Below are 21,547 nucleotides of genomic sequence, written 5' to 3' on the forward strand. Positions count from 1 at the left end.
CATCTCTAAGTAAAAAGAGCAGTAGCTAGGTCCTTCTCTCCCACTACACATTCAAACACTTTGCTGGCAGCTGAATAGCAAGAAACTCAGGGAGGCAACCGATGGGGAGAAATGTACTTTGACCAACTGCTAAAACTGGAAAACTCACAATCAGCCCATAACATGGTCCCTTTAAAAGATCACAGCAAAACCGCTAACATGCACGTCTACTGCTACCATATGACTAGACTTTCCATGACAGTTCTAATTTTTAAACTTTTGTCTCATTGTCCAGATGTAGGTCAAAGAACATAAATCTAATTGTCAGATAGGCCTACATTCAAATTGCTACACTACCATTAATTAAGTGACCCTGGACAAGTCAGGTAATCTCTGGGAACCTCAGGTTTCTTATCTAATGCGAACACACACCCATTGTGTGGCCCATCATGTGATCTTGAAAATCAGATTGCTGAGTGATTTCTCCCACCCTCCAGCTGCCCCTCAGTGATCTCTCCTTATCCTTTTCTAAACCTTGTGCTAGTCTGAATTTTGGCACTAAATAATCTTGGAACTGAACAAATCATTTAATCCCAAAGAATCGATTTCCTCATTTGTAAAACAACAATATAATTTTTGCCCTAAACACCTCACAGTCTTAATTTGAGGATTATATTAAGATAATGGGTGTCATCAAAGGCTTTGTGAACTGTAAAGTCCTGAACAGGAAACTTTTTCAATTTTCTCCCCAAACTGTCAATATAGACAGAAGTCTTTGTGATTATAAAAATAATATGTGCATTATACAAAACTTAGAAAACTCTTAATGTTTATCTAGTAATTTAAAACATTTGTACATATTTCCATGACTCACAGGTAAAAATTAATAATCCATTAATATTCCAATTTATATTTTACTTTAAACAAACTCAGTAAAAAGCAAACAAAAATATTTTATTATGGGAAATTTTGATTTTAAAAGGAAGCAGAAGGACAGTATTATGAACTCTCACATACTCATTCCCCAGATTAAATAATTACCAATCTTATGTCATCTAAACCATGTACCTCATTCCCAATTATTTTGAAAACAAATCCCCAGATACATAATTTCATCCATAAATACATATCTCCAAAAGATAAGGACCTTTAAAAACATAATCACAATACTACTATCACATATTTAAACAATAATGTCTTAATCGTCAAATATCCACTCAGTGTTCAAATTTTCTTGACAGTCTCATCGTTTCACACGTTTAACCTGACTCCATCTGAGAGTTAAGACTTCGGTTTCCCCTTCACCCTCCTGGCCCTCGTGCTTACTTCCCCAGTCTTTCCCCTCCCCTAAGGTCCCGCTGAAAAGTGACTCGAGTGTCTTCCAGGCCGGGGAGAGCTGGGAGTACCATTAAACTGCTGAAGACTGTGGACGGCGGAACTGAAGTCGCGCCTCCACTTCGAGCTACGCAGGGAGCTCTTTTTCAAATGCACTGAGGACAGTCTCCGCTCACGCGATTGGCAGCGGGGACCGGAAGCGTTTGGGAACCCGGCAAACTATTGTGCCACGAGAAGCGCAGACGGGCCTCGTTGCGCGGTTTCCACCGGGACTGGGGCCCAGAGGAAACCGTACCGCCGCGGCAGCAATGGAGAGGGGCGCAGGAGACCGCACTGCCAGCGCCCTTTTCGCGGGGTTCCGGGCTTTGGGGCTTTTCAGCAACGACATTCCACACGTGGTGCGGTTCAGTGCGCTGAAGCGCCGATTCTGTGTGACGACGTGCGTGGGCAAAAGCTTCCACACCTATGACGTGAGTGACTTCTTTCGCCCGCTTCCCAGGACTCACCCTCCCCGGTCCCCAACTCTGTGGCAATCCCGCTCTCCTCCGTCACCTACCAAGGGCTTTCGCCACCGCATTACATCCACGTGTTGATTTAGCCCTTAAAGTTTGCTTGGGAAGAGTTTCGGAGGCAGTCTGTCTAGGGGGAGGTACTAGAGAACATTTCAGTTCAATAGCAATGTATTTGCTCTGTAAATATTTGTTGAAGTTCTCTTGAAGATGTAAATGTGATTTTTAAAAGTCCCTGGCGCCACCACCTTCTTAATTAGAAAGACTTGCAAGCTATTGTATTGTGCAATTCGCGACAAGAGCTGGGTAAGAAATGCAGGCTTAAAAACATTGGGATAACTGGAGGGGGTGCGATTAATTATGATGTAGGGGACAGTCCACATTTGATAGCAAGCTAATTTCTCTAAACTTCCGTGAGTAACTTTCTCAAAGTCACATAGCTGGATCAGTAACCATAAATTGGGGCCCACAAACTGCAGCCTGCAAGCCAGTTCTGCCAACAGTTTATTTTTGTATGACCCATGACGTTTTTATTTATTTATTTTTCTGTGTATGTTTGTGTTTATTCTAATATAGCATAATCTCCAAGTAAAATTTGCATAGTAGGATGCAGTATAATCAAATTTTGACGTGGGATGGAGACATCCATCTACTCTTCATTAAGAAACAGATTATTTAATTTAGCTTCAAGGACTCTTTCAGTCTTATACATCTCTAGGGTATGAATTTCTCCTTATACTCCTCTGAGCTCTGTGCTTCTGAGATGAATGGTTTTGACGTTTTTAAATGATTGGGAAATAATCCAAAGGAGAATAATATTTCATGGCATATGAAAATTTTGAAAATTATAGTCTATATCCATAAGTCAAATTTATTGGAATACAGCCATGCACGTTTGTTTTTGTGTCATATATCGCTGCTTTCGTGGTACATTATCAGTTGAGTAATTGCAACAAAAACCACACAGCATGCAAAGCATTAAAATATTTACTACATGACCCATATAGAAAACGATGTGTGACACCTACCCTTCCATCACTGATGAAATAGTATAAAATATAAACTTTCCTAATAATGAAAATTAGGGTCAGTTAAGTGTCTTTTTAAGGAAGGACAGAATAGCAAATTTATGTATGAGGTTAGATCTTAATCTTCAAATGTTAGATTATTATAGTTGTTTTTGTTAGTAAAAATTTAATCATTTCTCTTTTTTTTTTTAAGACAGGTTCAGAAACTTAGTCTGGTTGCAGTAAGTAAGTATAGACTTTATCCTGAATTTGTGAATGTTTAATATCTTAAATTTTTTATAATTTTGACATAATTTAAGACTTGCAGAACAAGGACTCCAGCGTGTATTTATAGTAAACTTACATAACAACAACAAAAAGTCCAGGACAGGATCGTGTGTTGCCTTCAGTTGTCATGTCTCTTTGGTCTTCTTTAATCTAGACTAATTCATCAGACTTTCTTTGTGTTTTACAACATTCATTTTTTGAAGAGTATAGGCTAGTTCTTTTTTAGAATATTCTTCAATTTGACTTTTTCTAATGCTTCCTGATGATTAAATTCAGGTTATGCAGTATGGCAATAATAACAGAAATGATGCTGAATTCTCAATGAACCATATCAGGAGGCACATGCTATTGGTTAGTCTTATTCCTGGCAGTGAAAACTTTGATCATTTGGTTAAGGTGACATTTATCAGGCAGCTCCATTTTAAAGTTTTATCTTTTGTAACTAATAAATGTAATAAGTGGTAAGATACATTGAGACCTTGTAAGTGTCCTTTTACTCTACAAAGTTTCAGCTACTGCTAGTTTTATCATTTAGTGATGATTCTTGCCTGAATCAGTTATTATTAGGATGATTATCAGAGTGATTTTCTGATTCTATCATTCTATTGTAAGAAAGAGTTTTCCCTTTTTCCACATTTTGATATTTTTTTCCAAATGGAAGGAATTTTTTTTTTTTTGAAAACTCTAATAGAATAAAGAGCTTGCCAGGGCTGAGAGATTCTAGTTTCACCATCAAATATGAGCTTTGTAAGAGAAACAGAGCTATAAGGAATCCAGTGTACATGTCTGATAAACTTACATTTTTAAAATTATAGAAGGCAGTAGAAGGGCACTAAAACCTAAGTCAAATACTAAAGCGAATGGTAAACCAATAAAAACAGTATTTTGGAAATGAAATCCCAAAGCAGAATATCAGCATGAAAGATACTTAAAACGATTCTCTATATTTTAAGCCTCCCGCCCCAAAATAGGAAATAAAAAGAAAAGGCCAGTGTGACCATGGTAGTGAGAGAGGAATCAAGAAATCCTATCATAAGAAATGGCTGGAGGTGATAGGCATATTTATCTTGGAGAAGACTGAGTGGAAACCATATTATTCACTTGAAAGTTCAGCATGTAGAATATCATATGGAGTTTTCTTTAGGTTACTCTAAAGGGTAGAGTTAGAGTTCTAGGTTTTGATTTACTTTTAAAATTTTCCTGCAGTTATTAGGAACTTGATGTTCCTGAAGGCATTCACATGAAGGCTAGGTGACCATCTGCCAGAGTTTTGTGTATTTAGTGAGGATTTTTTTTTTCCAAATAACCTCAAAAGCTTCTTCTCATTTCTTTAGGATTATGTTTTTATGTCTGCAAATACCAGACATTAATTCTCTAGGGAAGGTCAAGGTGATGTCATATTTTTAGTGTGATAGTTACTATTAGATGTCTAAAATAACATTGAAGTCTAAATTTTATACTCTGATTCTCATACATACATATTTTTTAAATTATAGTCAGGAAAAATGTTATACATATACTTGAGGTTTCTATTTGTTCCAAGATCTTAAAAATCCTTCTTATATTTCCTTTTTCCTAGGTAACTCCCTTCCACAGGATATCTGCTGTATGGCAGCTGATGGGAGGCTAGTTTTTGCTGCTTATGGGAATGTTTTCTCTGCATTTGCCCGTAATAAAGAGGTTTGTATCACTGAACTATTTTAATTTGTTTGTCTTTTGCAGTCAATAGTTGATTGTCATGGTAGTTGAGGGAACTTTAATGTTGTTATTCTTCGTCTGGGACACTCTGGACATTTTTTTTAATGTATATTCACTTTTCTGGAGGAAGAGAAAGTTGATTTCATCAAATTCTCAAAATTAGTTAAAACTGGTGCTTTAGTTCAGTTTTCTTTGCCAAGGATCAATGTTAGAATTATTTGCGCAGCTCGTACAACATTTTTGTGTCCAGCCAGGTCCTGTCTCTGGAGTTTTCTACTTTATTTATTTGGTTGGGGTAGGATTTAGTTAAGAGTAGTTTGAAAATGTTTTCCTAAGAGATTCGTATTTGCACTACTGCTTTATGTGGATTGACTTTTTCATTATGAACAACACAGCCCATGACTCATTTTCTAAGAACCAAGTGCTTGTTGCCTATATAGAGAAAGCTAGATTCTCTGTTTTCTCTACTAAGGAAGGATCTTTTCTTGTCTTAATCTACTCATTCATTTCTAAGTTTGTCCTGGAACAACTGACTTGAGAGGCGAACCGGCTCTAGTGGTCCAGAATGAAAAGGGAAAGTGGCCATGGGGATGCCTAGATAGCCAAGTGATAGAATCACTGTGCTTTTCAAAGTTTAACTTGGACTGATGATGTTTGTTCCCAGCGTTTTCCATCATCACTACCTATGGCAGAGGAAGGCAACTTACCTGTAAAGTTCTTTAATGGGAGTTTTTTTGATTTTTAGAGAGTCAGGAAAAATGTCCTTTTTTTTTTTTTTGCAAAATATTGCAGTTTGTAGTTTTCCCTGGGAGATAAACATAGAAAGTAGGGGTAGAAAGGTATCAGAGACTGTCAACTGTAGGAAGTGGTTACCATCCCTGGGGCCAAAGGGACAAGGAGAAGAAATAGTGTTTCTGGAGCCTGGTGGGAACTGAAACCATGGGGGAAGGGACTGTAGTTATTGAGGATGCGGCTGCTGCTGTAAGGGTAAGGGTGTCTATGTCAAGACAGAAAGCTATATGGAAGGAGTATCCTATATCTCCCTTGTCTCATGTGGAAGCCAGCTGGTGATGGCTGTAGAGGTCAGCCTTCTAGAGCATACCACTTTTCTAGGATGCATGGAGTTGCGCTGATTGGATGGGGTGAGGGACCCAGCTGTGTGCATGCTTCCTAAGCTCGGTTGAGAAGCTGAGCCTCAGAGATCTCATTTCTGTGTTCCTAGTTCATGTTTCCTTATTGGACTGGCTGGGGGAGCAGGTAAAAATGCCTGATTCCTTACTATTTGTTAATCTAACCTTGGGTAATCAAAAGTTGGACCACATTTCTTAACATGAGCATCTTTAGGATTAGCCTGTTTTTTGGTTAATATGAATAATAATACATGATGAATGAATAATAATATGAAATTCTTTTGAACTTTGACATTGTAGGTAGTACATACCTTTAAGGGTCATAAGGCAGAAATCCATCTTTTGCAACCCTTTGGGGATCACATTATTTCTGTTGATACTGACAGTATTCTTATTATTTGGCACATATATTCAGAAGGTAAGAACCAATTTATTGCTTTATCTTGGGATAGTATGTGTGTAGCTAAAATTAAGTATCTATGTAAGCATAACTTCTATACCAGAGGAGTAAAGCAGTAAAAAAAATTTTAAGAATCTTTAACACGTGTAAGGAAAAAGGTTCTAAGTAAAAAATGGGTAAGTATCAATAATTTTAGTCAGCTAGTTGAGCTGTTTGTAACCTGCTTAATGTGTTTTTCTGAACTAATACTAGTTCAGTATTAGTATAGCAGTTCTCCAAGTTTAATGACATGTTATATTATTTTCTCTGTGGGGTGAATTTTACTGTATGTTCACATCTGAGTAATACTTGGTTTGTATTTTCAGCTTTCAGTAAGTGAAATTATAATAGTAAACTTGAAGATCCAGTAATCTGAAGAAAAATATACATCCTTTTTCTAAGAATATGAGTCAGTGTCCTTTAACTGTGATATTCTTAAACAGTGTCACAGCTATGTTTATAGGACCATGTTATGTTCAAAGGTTAGGAACTCACCAGAATATCCCCAGCTTTCTTCATGTAAAAGACTGTGGGGTCTGTCATGAATTAAAGCTTTTAAGTTTTTTAATCTGTTACATTTTTAGCTTTTGTTACCTCTTGATTAACTCATTTTTTGATGTAATGTGTTTATTTTTAGTAAAAATCCTAGAGAGATTGCCCTCCTGGGAGTCATTCCATGTTCTTGTTCAGATTAGTCACTGTTTGTTTTGTCTTTGCTCAGATGGAGGGAACAGAATTCCAAAAGTAGAACCTGTGCAGATGGATGTTAAAAGGCCTTTTATAAAATTAGAGAACCTGATTCTTAGAGTTCAGTAGGCTATCTTTCTGTTGATCCTTATGTCCAGCTTTTTGTTGCTGTTGCTGCAGCACAGTGTCTTCAGGGAGTTGTCTGTAGTGATCTTAAGTAAACCTGTTAGTTACGAACAGAGGCAAGAATCTTTTAAAATAGTATTTAAGTAAAATTTGTGTAATTCTCACCTGTTAGTCTATTCTCCTTAAACTGGGGTACACATACCCCTGGGAGTGTGTAGCAGCCAGATAGTATGTGAAACTGAAGATTAAAAGAAATGTACCTTCTCTGATATTCAAATTTATTAGGAAATTTAATGAAAAATTTTCATTGTGGATGAACTGTGAAGTAGAAAAGAAAGTTCACACATAGGAATTTTAAACATATGTGGCATTTCAAAAAATGTTTTGATCTTGCAGCAAGAGGCAGCTGGCTGTGCCATTTTCTACTCCTCAGGACTATAAGTTCTCCTCTGCTAGAGGTTCTCCTGTGGAAATGTGAGAAGCACTGCTCCTTTCACTGAAGTTTGCCTCTGACTTTTTACATGTTTGAGGAGCCAGTCAAGCTCTCTAGATATTTGGCCCTTCACTCCCTAGAATAGCTCAGCTCAGTGCATGCACTTCACTTGGAACATTTGCTGCCTCTTGATCAAACTATAAAAATACTAAGTCTGATCCCTAGCGTCATTTTTTTTTGAACCCTTGTTTTCATTCCTGTAAACCAATTTGTCAGTGAGTGAAATTTTAAATAGTATTGATATTAGAACTTTTACAAAATTCTTGACAGTCAGAGTTAAATTTGCAAGTTGACCCTCATCACATTTGTTTAATTTCTCAGGGAATGTTTATAGGTTAGCATATGTCTTTGATTTATATTAGTACATAAATCATTGATATGGTGGATTTTAAGTGCTAAATATATGGGTATATGAAAAATATTTTAAACTATTTTATTAAAAAATTACATATTGTTTATAACTTTTACTTTCGTAGAAGAATACCTGCAGTTGTCATTTGATAAATCAGTATTTAAAATTTCTGCAATTTTGCATCCAAGTACCTACTTGAATAAAATACTTCTTGGCAGTGAACAAGGAAGCCTCCAGTTGTGGAATGTAAAATCCAAGTAAGCACAATATTTAGAACATAAGTGATTCCTACCTAATCCTCATCACTACTCCCTGATGCATACTTAAGTCTCTCAGTTCTCCTTGCCTTTATATGTTTATTTGGAGGGCTTTCAGTAAATATACCTGTTTTTGGAGTTATTACTCACGGCATCACATATGCCAAAGCTCGGATATGGTCTTGGAACATGGTAGGCAGCTGCATAAATCCTCGATGAAAAGTATATACTAACGGCCTTAGTCACTAAAGAATTCATAAAGCTGTAAAGAAGGCTGTAGTACACAGGATCAGAAGATAATTATGAGATTGTCACTGGGCAGCTTTTAGTTCTCAGTAAACTAAGAAAGGTAAGATGGCAAAGCAAATCAGTGTTAATTTAGTGCTAGCATTTAGGAATGGTTTTCAGGGTAAAAGTACATTGATCATCAACCACAGACATGACGGATATCTACTTAATATTATTGGTATAGCTTGGGGGCTAGATAAATGATTTTGGATACCTCTGCCTGTTATTTGAACGTTTATCCAGAGAAAAAAGTGGCAGCTCACTTTTCTTTCTGTAGGATTAAAAGGGCAAACAAAAATATTTGACCATCCAAATTGTTCTTTCCAAAGCCCTTATAAATTCGAAAAGGGAAATAAGATTTTCAGAGGTTTAATGTTTATCCTAGTTCTAATTCAGTGTTTCTGTTCAATTTAATAAATATCATTGACTACCTACTCTGCACTAGGCTGAGGGATAATGACTGAAATATTCTGTGCCATAAGGTTATCTCTTTAGTTTCTTTATGTGATGTTTACACTCTTTATTGTACATTAAGTATCCCTTGGATAATCATTGAGTGATCTAATCTGTGCCCCTTAAAAAATTTAACATATGCTTAAGTACTTTGTCATTATAACAGTTTTGTATATCTCTGCTCTATGGATTCTTTATCATTTATGGCTTGATTCTGAAATTTAGAGCAGCGTCACTATTGTCGTATAACAGTCATGTAACATACAAGGAGTATTGTAATCATAACATATTCCCTTTTGTGATATGTTTCTAGGAACACGTTGCAGTGAAAAATGAGATCTGCCAATATCCTAAGATTTTATTTTAAATTGTATCTGTCATATAACATGGTTACTCATGTATTTTTTTTCTTTCTATTTAATTTCTTAAAGATGTTGCATAGTAGAATAGTTCTTAGCAGCTTAGGATCTGGAGTTGGTCTCTCTGGGCTCTGTCAATTTTAGCCATGTGATCTTCGCTTGATTTTTTTCACATAATTAAGTTTCTTAGTTTCTTTATCTGGAAAATGGTGATATCTACCTCATGGAATTGTTTTAATATATATACTTAGAATAGTGTGGGGCAGAGTAAGAACTTAATAAATATCACCTGTTATTATTTCATTTTTTAATATGTAGTTGATTTTGTTTTTCTCCCCCCACCCCAAAAATAGCTTTCAACTATTTTTCTTGTTGTAGTAAACTTCTATATACATTTGCGGGATGGAAAGTTGGAGTGACAGCGCTTCAGCAGGTTAGTATTTTTCTGTTAAGTGAAAGAAGAAATGAAGCTCATAGTAGTAGCATCTTTCATGTTCAGGGGCCAACCATATTTTTGGACCTAAAGACAAAATAATATATAGACTAGTATATCTTTACAAATATTACCGTAAAAAATAGTGTTTTGGAAATGTAATTGAAAATAGCGCCTTTGTCTATAAACGTTTGTGGAAACCTTTTTGCCTGGAATTAGCCTCTAAATCTGTGGTTGCTATGGAACCATGTTTACCAATCATTTTGTAAGCATGTAGTCCAGTGCCTTGTAAAGAGCGGAGATGAGTTTTTCAGTGAAGCAAGGGAGATTTTAGGTCATTCAGAGAAACAGGATGTTGAGATTTGTAGCTTGAGATAATTGGGGCCCAAATCTTAATAATTCATTAAATGCTTGACTCTTTCAGAAATAACTGCTTTTTGTTTTTATGAGTCTATAGGACATGTATGAATGAATTGACTGTATGTCTGCAGAGAATCTTATATCTATTTTGGACACATATACAGCCATGTACCCTTGTCTTTTATTTTTTTTTTTTTTTTTTTTTTTTTTGCGGTATGCGGGCCTCTCACTGTTGTGGCCTCCCCCGTTGCGGAGCACAGGCTCCGGACGCGCAGGCTCCGGACGCGCAGGCTCAGCGGCCATGGCTCACGGGCCCAGCCGCTCCGCGGCATATGGGATCCTCCCAGACCGGGGCACGAACCCGTATCCCCTGCATCGGCAGGCGGACTCTCAACCACTTGCGCCACCAGGGAGGCCCTTACCCTTGTCTTTTAAATATCAGTTGCTTATACCTGCCCAGTTTATATACATTCCTTTATTCTCTCACACTACCGTCAGCCTTACTCTGCTTTTACCTACCCAGATGACCCCAAAGGTATCAAATGATTAGGTCCTTTGAGGGCAAGACATCATACTTGTTCTAGTATACCCAGCTTCTACACAGGGTCTCATGCGTAGTAGTTACTTGATGGCAAATTAATAACATGTTTAGCCTGATTCCATTTTGTAATGGTATTGGACATTGACCTTGTGTGCTAAAATAAAGAAATTTATGGAGTCTGTATGTAAGACCATTTATAAAATGAAGATTATAATCATAGACTATTAGATTAGATATTCCATTATTTCTTTGATAACATAAGTGATGATGTACTCATCAGTATTATTAAAGCTATTAATTTGATAATACGTAAGTAATGATGTAATCATCAGTATTATTAGAGCTATTAATTTAATTTGATTAAGAAAATAAAAAGTTGAGTAATTTAATTTTCAGGCACCAGCTGTGGATGTTGTCGCTGTTGGTCTTATGTCAGGTCAGATTATCATTCACAACATTAAGTTTGATGAAACATTAATGAAGTTTCGTCAAGACTGGGGACCTATTACTTCGATTTCATTTCGCACAGGTAACTTAACTTTTTTTTTTTTTTTTTTTTTTTTTGGCTGCGGTGGGTCTTCGTTGCCTTGCAGGGGCTTTCTCTGGTTGCGGCGAATGGGGGCTACTCTTCGCGGAGGTGCAAGGGCTTCTCATTGGGGTGGCTTCTCTTATTGCGGAGCACAGGCTCTAGGCGCACGGGCTTAGTTGCTCTGCAGCCTGTGGGATCTTCCCGGACCAGGGCTCAAACCCGTGTCCCCTGCGTTGGCAGGTGGATTCTTAACCACTGTGCCACCAGGGAAGTCCTTAATTTGTTTATTGATGAAAATTAAGAACACTTGGAATGCAGTAGTTTGAAGCTCAAAGAAATTTTCTTAATATTTTCTTATAATTTAATCTAATAGAAATGAATGAAATACTGGAATATAAAGAGCCAAAGGAATATTGATAGATTATTGGTGTGTAGTCTTTTTTTTTACTTTATATTTATGGATTAAAAGGATGGAGAGAGAAATTCTTAAGTTTAATTGTTTTATGTTGCATGTTTTTCTTTATGTATTCTATTTTAACAACAGATGGTCATCCAGTAATGGCAGCTGGAAGCCCATGTGGCCATATCGGACTCTGGGATCTAGAAGACAAAAAGTTAATCAATCAAATGAGAAATGCACATTCTACAGCAATTGCCGGACTGACATTTCTCCATAGAGAACCACTTCTTGTCACAAATGGTGCTGACAATGCTCTCAGGGTACTATGATTCTTATTATCTTTCTTGGCTCATGTGTCCTACCCTTTGGGTTATTATAAGCCTGCTGTACTGTATCAGCCTGGAACCTAGCAGATGAAGGGAATATGGGATAAGATATTGATACAGATGAAATAGAACGCACAGCAGGTTACATGCTTTTAGCGAAGTGAGAGAGTTACAGCTTAGCTTTTCCCCAGCCCCCACTCCAGGGTCAGTGGTCTGCATGCACTACCCAGTGCCACATTTGTATAGGAGATGATTTGACTGCTTGCAGATCACTTAAAACATTGTGGAAGAACCTTACTTTTTTATTTCTTGGCAGATATGGATATTTGATGGTCCCACAGGTGAAGGCCGGCTTTTGAGATTCAGAATGGGACATAGTGCTCCTCTTACCAAAATAAGGTATTATGGACAAAACGGACAACAAATTCTTAGCGCAAGTGAGTTTCTGCTTTGTGCATTAATTTATTTCAGCAAGTAATGAGAGCAGAGTGTTTAATATTTATTAGGTATTTAGTATTTATTTGGTATTTACACATTTTTAGATTCAAATGTCCCTTTGAGTGACTTGGAAATCTGGGTAAAATGAGGTGATTGTTTTTGAATACTTCAGGGAACACTGTAGCTGCTATTACTTTTATTTGGAGTGTCATTCTATTTACTAATCCTCAGAGACAGAAAGGGCAAATTCCAGAAATGTGGCCCTTGCCTATACAAATAATCTACTGGTAATTATTAGCACCTCATTTTATCCTTTGTTCTTACTAAATGGCATTCTGTATGCAGTTGAATATGATAAATTAGGTAGTTGCAATCAGCTCACCTTTTAAAGTGCTACAAACTAACTTCAAGCTTTTTGTAGAATCTAATATTATAAGAGGTGTGATTTAAATGGTCCATTGTTTCGATGAAGCTTGATTAGGCATTTTCTCTGTATATCAACAGGTCAGGATGGAACTCTTCAGTCATTTTCCACAATACATGAAAAATTTAACAAGAGCTTGGGACATGGTACGTCATTTGCAAGATGGAAAAAAAGCTGTTGGTCACACATGTACAAAATCATTTCAAGATTCTGTGAGATAATCAGAGGAGGTTTCATTGATAATTTCTTCAGATGAAATAAAAATCCTTTGTATGAAAGAGTAGTAGTAAGATACTTAAGATCGATGTTGCTATAGAAGTGATTGAGGTGCTACTGTAAGGTTATTGAAGAGGTAGATATCTTAGGTGGTAAGAAACATCTTAAGTGGTAAATACATACTGCTGCCACCGAAAAGGCATTGATGATCTAACTTGAGCCATCTGCAGACTATAACATTTTAAAGATGGAAGGAAGCTTAGAGAAAGCATCAAAGTAAGAAGCAGCCCATCTTTTTGCAAAAAGGGCTCTTTTATTCTGTATCCTTTCCCATGGTTTCTGTTATTTGAAAGAGTTTGTTTATTAAACAAAAATGTTCAGTTTTATTTATAATTACTCTTCTTTGTAAGCTAATATCCTGGCTATTCATGCATGTATATACTTCCAGATGAATTTCAGGATCATTTTTAAATCAATATCCAAAATAATTCTTCTTAGAATCAAATTGGAGAGATTTGATATTTTTAAGAATCGTCACATCTAGGAATATGATATATCCTCATTCAAGTTGTCTTTAATGTTCCTCAGTGAAGTTTTTTTAGTTTTCCTCCAATTGGTCCTACATATTTAAGATTATTCAGTGGTATTTTATATATTTTAATATAATTTGCTAATATTTTTTTTTTTGCTAATATTGTGACTGCAGTCTGTTCATTTATATTTCTGTCATTGTTAATACTACTGATAATAGTGGTAATAGCATCATCTTTATTTTGCACCTGACTTAAATGGGAATATCTTGAAGTTTATAGTTACATGACAATGAATAGCTTTTTTTATATAAACATTTTTCATTAAGAAGGATTCATAGTTCTGTTCCCTTCTCCCCTAACCACAGGATTAATAAATAAAAAGAGAGTCAAACGTAAAGGACTTCAGAATGCCATGTCAGTGAGACTTCCACCCATCACAAAGTTTGCAGCTGGTAAGAAACTTCATACTGTGTTTCGAGTTCTGCTCTGTCATTTATTTCCTCCTATGTATTTCTTTATTTCCTCCATTTTAATAAATGTTTTTACAAATATTAATAAGCATTCAGAGGGTAACTCAAAATATATTTCTTTATTTCTCCCATTTTAATAAATGTTTCAGCAAATATTAATAAGAATCCAGGATGCATCCCAAGTGCATGCTAGTCTTGTGTGAAGACTGAAAATGAGTTATTTATAATTTGAACTTGTTATCTAATAATTTAGGCTTTGTTCTCTGTAAGCTATTAATAAACAATATTTGCTATTTCATTTTGTAGCTCTTCTATTTATTCTATTGTATGCCTGGTATAAGAAAGTCACTAATGTAAAAAGGTGAGAACTGAGAACATAGAGCTCTGGCTAATTTAATAAAGATCTGAACACACTGAGGTCTTAGTATATTGTGTCATTTGAGCAGTGCATCATTTGAAGAAGTGATTTTAAGAAAAATGTAGATAGGTGATAAGATTGTTGCGTGAAAACTATCATAGAAATAATTGTATAGGCACCACTTCCATTTCAAGGTTATTTATAACAACCTGATGACTGATAATTTTTTTTAACTTTAACCCCCCTCCTGTTTATTTTCTATCTTAGAGCCTGAGTGGTCTTTCTAAAAGATCTGAATCATGTCATTTATATGCTTAAAAATCGTTCATGGCTCCTTATCACCTTTTGGGTGCAACCTCCTCTCCTTCACATGGCTTTCAAGACCCTTGGTAATGTGACCTAGTGGCCTTGTCCTCCTCCCACCCCTCTTCTTTCAAGGAGCCATTTATTACTCTCCCCTGATCTCTTAGTAAACTCCCTGAGTGCTCTTACAAGACACCATCTTACTTTATTGTAATTTCTTCTAATCAGAACCTCTTGTTAGATTGGAAGCTCATTGCTCTCAGAAATTACCTGTTTACCATCCTGTCCCTAGTGCCTAATTACGACATAGAATATTAAATGCTTAATAAATAAGATTCGTGAATGAATGAGTGAGGGAATGAAAAGCAATTTGATTTATGATTTTAATTATGTTTTAGAGGAAGCTCGTGAAAGTGACTGGGATGGTATCATTGCTTGCCATCAAGGTAAGCTATCTTGCTCAACCTGGAACTATCAAAGATCTACAATAGGTGCTTACTTTCTCAAGCCAAAAGAGCTGAAGAAAGATGACATAACTGCAACAGTAAGTGAACTTGTTTTTAAGGGCATTTTCTCCTGTAAAACTGTCTTGTGGTTATCTTATTATACTCAAGTTTATTAATGATAATATTCATTGAAAGAACAAAGAACATAGTTTAACATTTTGAAATTTTTTCCTAATAGTGTTAAGTTTTCCAGCTTGGAGAGAATTATTTTAAGTTTAAGTTAAGTTTTGCTTAATTAGATGTTGTATATTGGTTATTTAAATTTTCTGATTAATATAGGATTACTCAGGATACACTTTGAGGGGGGTTTCAGCATTTATCAATATACTTTCATACCTGAATTATGTTGAGTATATAGTACTATATTCGATGAATGTGAATTTTAAGGTTTCTTCCTTCCTTTTCTTTCTTTCAGTGTAAGGAGTAAGATTCAGCTAAATCTTTAATGAGTTAAAGATGTAGAAGTTATTTAAATCCTTCATTTCTTATATTTGTCTGATTGAGTACTGTCTTAAGCCTTTTTTAAATATGGTTTTTAAATGCCACTGTTACCTTACAACTTCTTACTCCTCTATTAAAATTTTATTTTGTTTTCTTTTGATAATAATGTAAGTCTTCTATTGGGTTCAGGTTTTAAGGTATAAAGAAATGATGTCAAATTTGGTTTGCAGAATTTTTGCCTCTGCTTTTTCAAAAAAAGTTTTACTGATATATAATTCACACCATAAAATTCACTCATTTAAAGTGTACAATTTAATGGGTTTTAGTGTATTCATAGAGTTGTGCAGTTATCACCAAAATCTAATCAGTCTAATTTTAGAGCATTCTCATCACCTCAGAAAGAAACCCTGCACCCATTAGCAATAAGCTCCATCCTCTCACTTTTCCCCTTCGCCATCTCCCCAACCTAGGCAACCACAACCTACTTTCTGTCTATAGATTTGCCTGTTCTGGGCATTTCACACAGATAGAATCATACAACATATGGTCTCTGTGACTGGCTTCTTTCAGTTAGCATTTTTAAGGTTAATGTTTTTAAGGTTCATCCATGTTGTAGCATGTATCAATACTTTATTCCTTTTATTGCTGAATAATATTTCATTTTCAACTTTTGAAATTTTGTTTAGCCATTGATAATTGATAGACATTTGTGTTGTTTCTAGTTTTTGACTATTATAAATAATGCTTCTGTGGACATCAGTGCACAAGTTTTTGTGTGGACATATGTTTCTGTTTCTCTATATTTACATCTAGGAGTGGAATTGTTAGGTCATAATGGAACTAATGTTTTTGAGGAACTGCCAACCTGTTTTCCAAAGTGGCTGCACAAGTTTATATTCCCACCAGCAATGTATAAGGATTCCAATTTCTGTATGTCCTAGCCAACACTTGTGCTTATCTGTTCTTTTGATTATTGCTGTCCTAGTGTGTATGAAGTAGTATATCACTGTGGTTTCTGATTTTCATTTCCCCAATGACTTAACAATGTTGAGCATCTTTTCATGTGCTTATTGGCCATTTCTACATCTTTGGAGAAATGTCTGTTCAAATTCTTTGCCATTGTTTAATAGGGTTATTTATCTTTTTCCCCTTGAGTTGAAATAGCTCTTTATATATTCTGGATACAGGTCCCTTATCACATATGTCATTTGCAAATATTTTCTCCCATTCTGTGGGGTGTCATTTCCTTTTCATGTTGGTGTCATTTCAGCTTAAGGGGTTTTAATTTTGAAGTCCAACCTTTTTTTTTTTTCCTTGTGGTTTTTTGAAAAATATTGCATAACTCAAGGCCATGAAAAATTGACTCCTGTGATTTCATCTGAGAGTTTCATAATGTTAGCTCTTAAATTTAGATCTGTAATCCTTTTGAGTTAATTTTTGTGTATGATGTCATGTAGGCATCCAAGTTCATTCTTTACATTTGGATATCTAGTTATGTCAGCATCATTTGCCCAAAACACTGTTCTTTCCCCATTGAATGGCCTGGGTACCCTTGCCAAAAATTGTTTGACATGAATGGGAGGGGTTTCTTCTGGATTCTCAGTTTTCTTTAATTGTTCTGTATGTCTTTTTTTATGCCAGTACCACACTGTCTTGATTATGGTACCTTTCTAGTAAGTTTTTTGAAATCAGGATGAGTGAATCTTCCAAGTTCTTTTTTCAAGATTGCTTTGGCTATTCTGGTCTATTGCATTTCCATATGAATTTTAGCATCAGCTTGCCAATTTTTGCAAAGAAGGCAGTTAGGATTTTGATAGGGATCTTGTTGATTCCACACCTCAGTTTGAGGAGTGTTAACCATTGTAATATTACTCCTGGTCCATAAACATGGGATGTCTTTCTACTTAATTAGATTTTTAATTTCTGTTAGCAGTGTTTTGTAGTTGTCAGTATACAAGCCTCATACTTCTTTGGGTAATTTTTCCTAGAATTGTATTCTTTTCAACACTGCTATAAATAGAATTCTTTCCTTAATTTCATTTCGGATTGTTCATTGCTAATGTATGGAAATATAATTGATTTTTGCACATTGATCTTGTGTCTTTTACAACCTTGCTGAACTTATCTATTAGCTCTATTAGTTAGATGCCTCTGCTTTTGAAAATGCATATTTAAAGTATAACCACATTTGATCCTATTTTGTACAAATTTTTTTTGTCAGTATGTATGCTCTGTTCTCCATAGTACAAAAATCCACTCTTAAGCTTTTGTTTGTTTGTTTTTGTTTGTTTGTTTCTTTGTTTTTGCGATACGCGGGCCTCTCACTGTTGTGGCCTCTCCCGTTGCGGAGCACAGGCTCCGGACGCGCAGGCTCAGCGGCCATGGCTCACGGGCCCAGCCGCTCCGCGGCATGTGGGATCTTCCCCTACCGGGGCACGAACCCGTGTCCCCTGCATCGGCAGGCGGACTCTCAACCACTGCACCACCAGGGAAGCCCCTCACTCTTAAGCTTTTATCTCTAAGCCATAGAGAGTCTATCTTAAACTTCTTAAGTTTACCTGCAAAGTTTTGAGTAGCTATTGTAATAGTAGTGGTAATAATAATTACAGCTAACATTTTTTGTGTGCTTACTTTGTTCTAGGCTCTCTGCTTAGCACATAGCAATATTATTTTATATTATTTTCACAACAGTCCTATGATATGGAGTATTGTTAGCCTCTTTTTATAGGCAGTAAAACTGAGGCTGAGGCTTACTGTAATGAGTAATATGCCTGAGATCATTAAAACTAGTAAATGGAAGAGCTGGGATTTGAACCTAGGACCACTCCTTCTAGAACCTATGTTCTTAACTCATAGCCTGTAATGATCACTCATAAAACTGTGTGTGTGTGTGTGTGTGTGTGTGTACACACACACACACACACACACACACAATGATACTTAACTGGTGCTGGGTTGGAGTCAGCTATCTGGAACAAAGCCAGGAGCCCATAAGTAGTAAACCAGTAAGTATTTATCAGAGAACCCATGTACTAGAGTATAATTTGTCAATCAGAGGTAACCTTCTTAGCTTATTCATTTTTGCTTTGCTTGTGCTGTCTTCAACAATAGGTTAGAATGAATAAATAAGTAAAAGGAGACTTCCAGAAGCAGTCCCATTAACAACAATAAATCCTATTAAAATAAATGCAAGTTCCAGAAAGTACAGCAGTCCCCCCTTATCCATGGTTTCATTTTCCATGGTTTCAGTTATCTGCAGTCAACTTTGATCTGAAAATATTAAATAGAAAATTCCAGAAGTACACAATTTGTAAGTTTTAAATTGCATGCCATCTGAGTAGCACTGTCCCTCTCTGTCGTGAATCATCTTTTTATCTAACGTGTCCATGCTCTATACACTACCTGCCCATTAGTACAGGAAAAAACATAGTATATGTAGGGTTTGGTGCTATCTACTGTTTCAGGCATCCACTGGGGGTCTTGGAACATATTCCCTGCAGATAAGGGGGACTACTGTATAGCAGGGCCATCAGGGACCATTATTGTATGTTATAGCCTAGTATCTTTATTAGTTCCTGAGAGCATAAATATATAACATAGAATAAACATTTATGAGTTGTTCAGAATAGGTAAAATTATGTTAGTGTTCTATTTGAGAAGATAGAATGCTTTATAAGGTTAGTCCATAATTTCCTATCTAAAACTTTTTCTAAGTAATAAGCTACAATTGTCTAGAAAAATATAGATGTAAGTGGAGCATACTTCTGTGGATGCTGTGTAAAGGTATATTGACTCAGTGGTGTATCAATCTTATGCTGCTTTGCACAGTTAAATATCCTCTGTTGAATATTTTCCTTTAGGTCTTAGAAGTCATCTATTTCTTTAGGCATAAATTCAACAGTCTTTTGAATTAACTCTTGGGTGGGTGACATCTGACTGATGCAGTGGCAATGAAGGATTTCTCTGAGCATGACCCACCACATAGCCAGTCTCATGCTTTTAACAGAAAAAAAGACATCTTTTTAATATAATATTGCTACTTTAAGTATTAAAATATGAGTTTATTTTACAGAAACTGCTTATAAACTAAGTGTTTTCCATGCAGTATCTCATGTATTTCCTTCCTAATATGTTGTAATTAAAATATTTTGGGCTTTTTCATTGGACATCCCAACTGATATGGTTCCAGTTTTATATTTGCTATAAAAGCAATTACAAAAGTAAGGTAATGAGAAATTAGGCAGTGGAGTGCTTTGACTTTAGTACCATTGTGAATAAATTAAAAATTGAAGACCAGTTGATATACCATTCTCCTGAGTGAATTTCAATTGAGTTAACTTTGGTTATGTTTTGCTGTCTTGGAAGTATGGATTTCCCCATACTTCTTAGAGAATGGAGATAGAATCAAACAGATATTTCTAATACACCCAAATATAATTACATTATGTTTAAGAAAATTAACAAAGCAATTCATTTATCATTTTTTTATTTTTTTTTTATTTTTTTATTTTTATTTCTTTTTGCGGTATGCGGGCCTCTCACTGTCGTGGCCTCTCCCGTTGCGGAGCACAGGCTCCGGATGCGCAGGCCCAGCGGCCATGGCTCACGGGCCCAGCCGCTCCGCGGCATATGGGATCCTCCCAGATCGGGGCACGAACCCGTATCCCCTGCATCGGCAGGCGGACTCTCAACCACTGCGCCACCAGGGAGGCCCTATCATTTTTTTAAATGAGATAATTAGTAGATTAAAAAAAATACTTTGGAAACCATACAGTACAATAAAAATGTTAGCTATTTTCTGTGTCATTGTGTTAATTTTTTTTCCTTTAAGGCAGCAGATATAACTTCTTGTGGAAACTTTGCTGTGATTGGTCTCTCATCAGGAAATGTAGATGTATATAACATGCAGTCGGGTATACACCGAGGAAGTTTTGGCAAGGATCAAGGTATTGAATTTATTTTTCTTTTTCTTATTTTTTAAAAAAAAGTAATATAGATAGATAAAAGGCTAATAACTGTCGCTGGCATTTATTAAATTCTTGAGTGCCAGTCATTTTGCTAAAGTTGTATATGGGTTATCATCAGCCGTATGTGGCAGATACTGCCATTATATCTATTTGAAACACCATGTTGAAATAAAGAGAATGAAGTCATAGTTGTATTAGGGGAAAGTGGATATTATAGAAATTAAAGGTTCTTTTTTTCTTCTCCTTGCATTAATTAAGCAGAAAATCTTAACTATTTTTTTAAACCTTCATGGCATCAACCTGATGGATTTTGTTATTACTCAAGTGGTATAATAATCTTCTCTCTGCTCCCTAAAATCCATATTAATTTAAAGATTTTAGGGGCATTAAATAGTGGGAACTTAGATATTTAAATAAAGGAATCACTGTTTATGTAGTGTTCAGAGAGTCAGTTGCAATTCTTATTTCTTTTTTCTTTTAACATATGCTTTAAAGCCCATAAAGGATCTGTTAGAGGTGTTGCAGTGGATGGATTAAACCAGTTGACAATTACAACTGGTAGTGAAGGAGTACTCAAGTTCTGGAACTTTAAAAATAAAGTTTTAATTCATTCTGTGAGCCTTGATTCATCTCCAAATATGATGCTGCTACATAGAGACAGGTAAAGTTTTTCTTTTAAAGATAATGGACTTTCTTCTTGATGTTTTTAGTTCTTAATTTAAGTACAGTAGACCTTTGAACAACACAGGTTTGAACTGTGCAGGTGCACTTATACACAACTTTCTTTCACTAAGTACTCACTGTAGCACTACATGATCCACTGTTGGTTGAGTCCACAGATGCAGAACCATGGACATGGAGGGCCAACTGTAAAGTTAATATCTTTTTTAAAAAAATTTATT

General features: G+C 35.8%; 1 protein-coding gene across 1 annotated transcript in view; it reads left to right on the plus strand.

Moving 5' to 3' along the window:
- The first annotated feature begins 1,514 nt into the window (after positions 1 to 1,514).
- WDR36 (WD repeat domain 36) overlaps positions 1,515 to 21,547 on the plus strand; it is a 38,158-nt gene continuing 18,125 nt past the window's right edge. Inside the window, exons 1-14 of the mRNA XM_060091841.1 lie at positions 1,515 to 1,784; positions 3,049 to 3,076; positions 4,698 to 4,798; positions 6,247 to 6,364; positions 8,168 to 8,300; positions 9,779 to 9,833; positions 11,131 to 11,263; positions 11,808 to 11,983; positions 12,306 to 12,426; positions 12,932 to 12,997; positions 13,966 to 14,052; positions 15,130 to 15,275; positions 20,510 to 20,624; positions 21,141 to 21,306. Coding sequence (XP_059947824.1) covers positions 1,623 to 1,784; positions 3,049 to 3,076; positions 4,698 to 4,798; positions 6,247 to 6,364; positions 8,168 to 8,300; positions 9,779 to 9,833; positions 11,131 to 11,263; positions 11,808 to 11,983; positions 12,306 to 12,426; positions 12,932 to 12,997; positions 13,966 to 14,052; positions 15,130 to 15,275; positions 20,510 to 20,624; positions 21,141 to 21,306 — 1,607 coding nt within the window. The 5' untranslated portion in view covers positions 1,515 to 1,622. The remainder of the gene's footprint in view (positions 1,785 to 3,048; positions 3,077 to 4,697; positions 4,799 to 6,246; positions 6,365 to 8,167; positions 8,301 to 9,778; positions 9,834 to 11,130; positions 11,264 to 11,807; positions 11,984 to 12,305; positions 12,427 to 12,931; positions 12,998 to 13,965; positions 14,053 to 15,129; positions 15,276 to 20,509; positions 20,625 to 21,140; positions 21,307 to 21,547) is intronic.

The sequence above is a fragment of the Mesoplodon densirostris genome, chromosome 3 (genome assembly GCF_025265405.1).
Source record: "Mesoplodon densirostris isolate mMesDen1 chromosome 3, mMesDen1 primary haplotype, whole genome shotgun sequence".
NCBI classification, from domain to species: domain Eukaryota; kingdom Metazoa; phylum Chordata; class Mammalia; order Artiodactyla; family Ziphiidae; genus Mesoplodon; species Mesoplodon densirostris.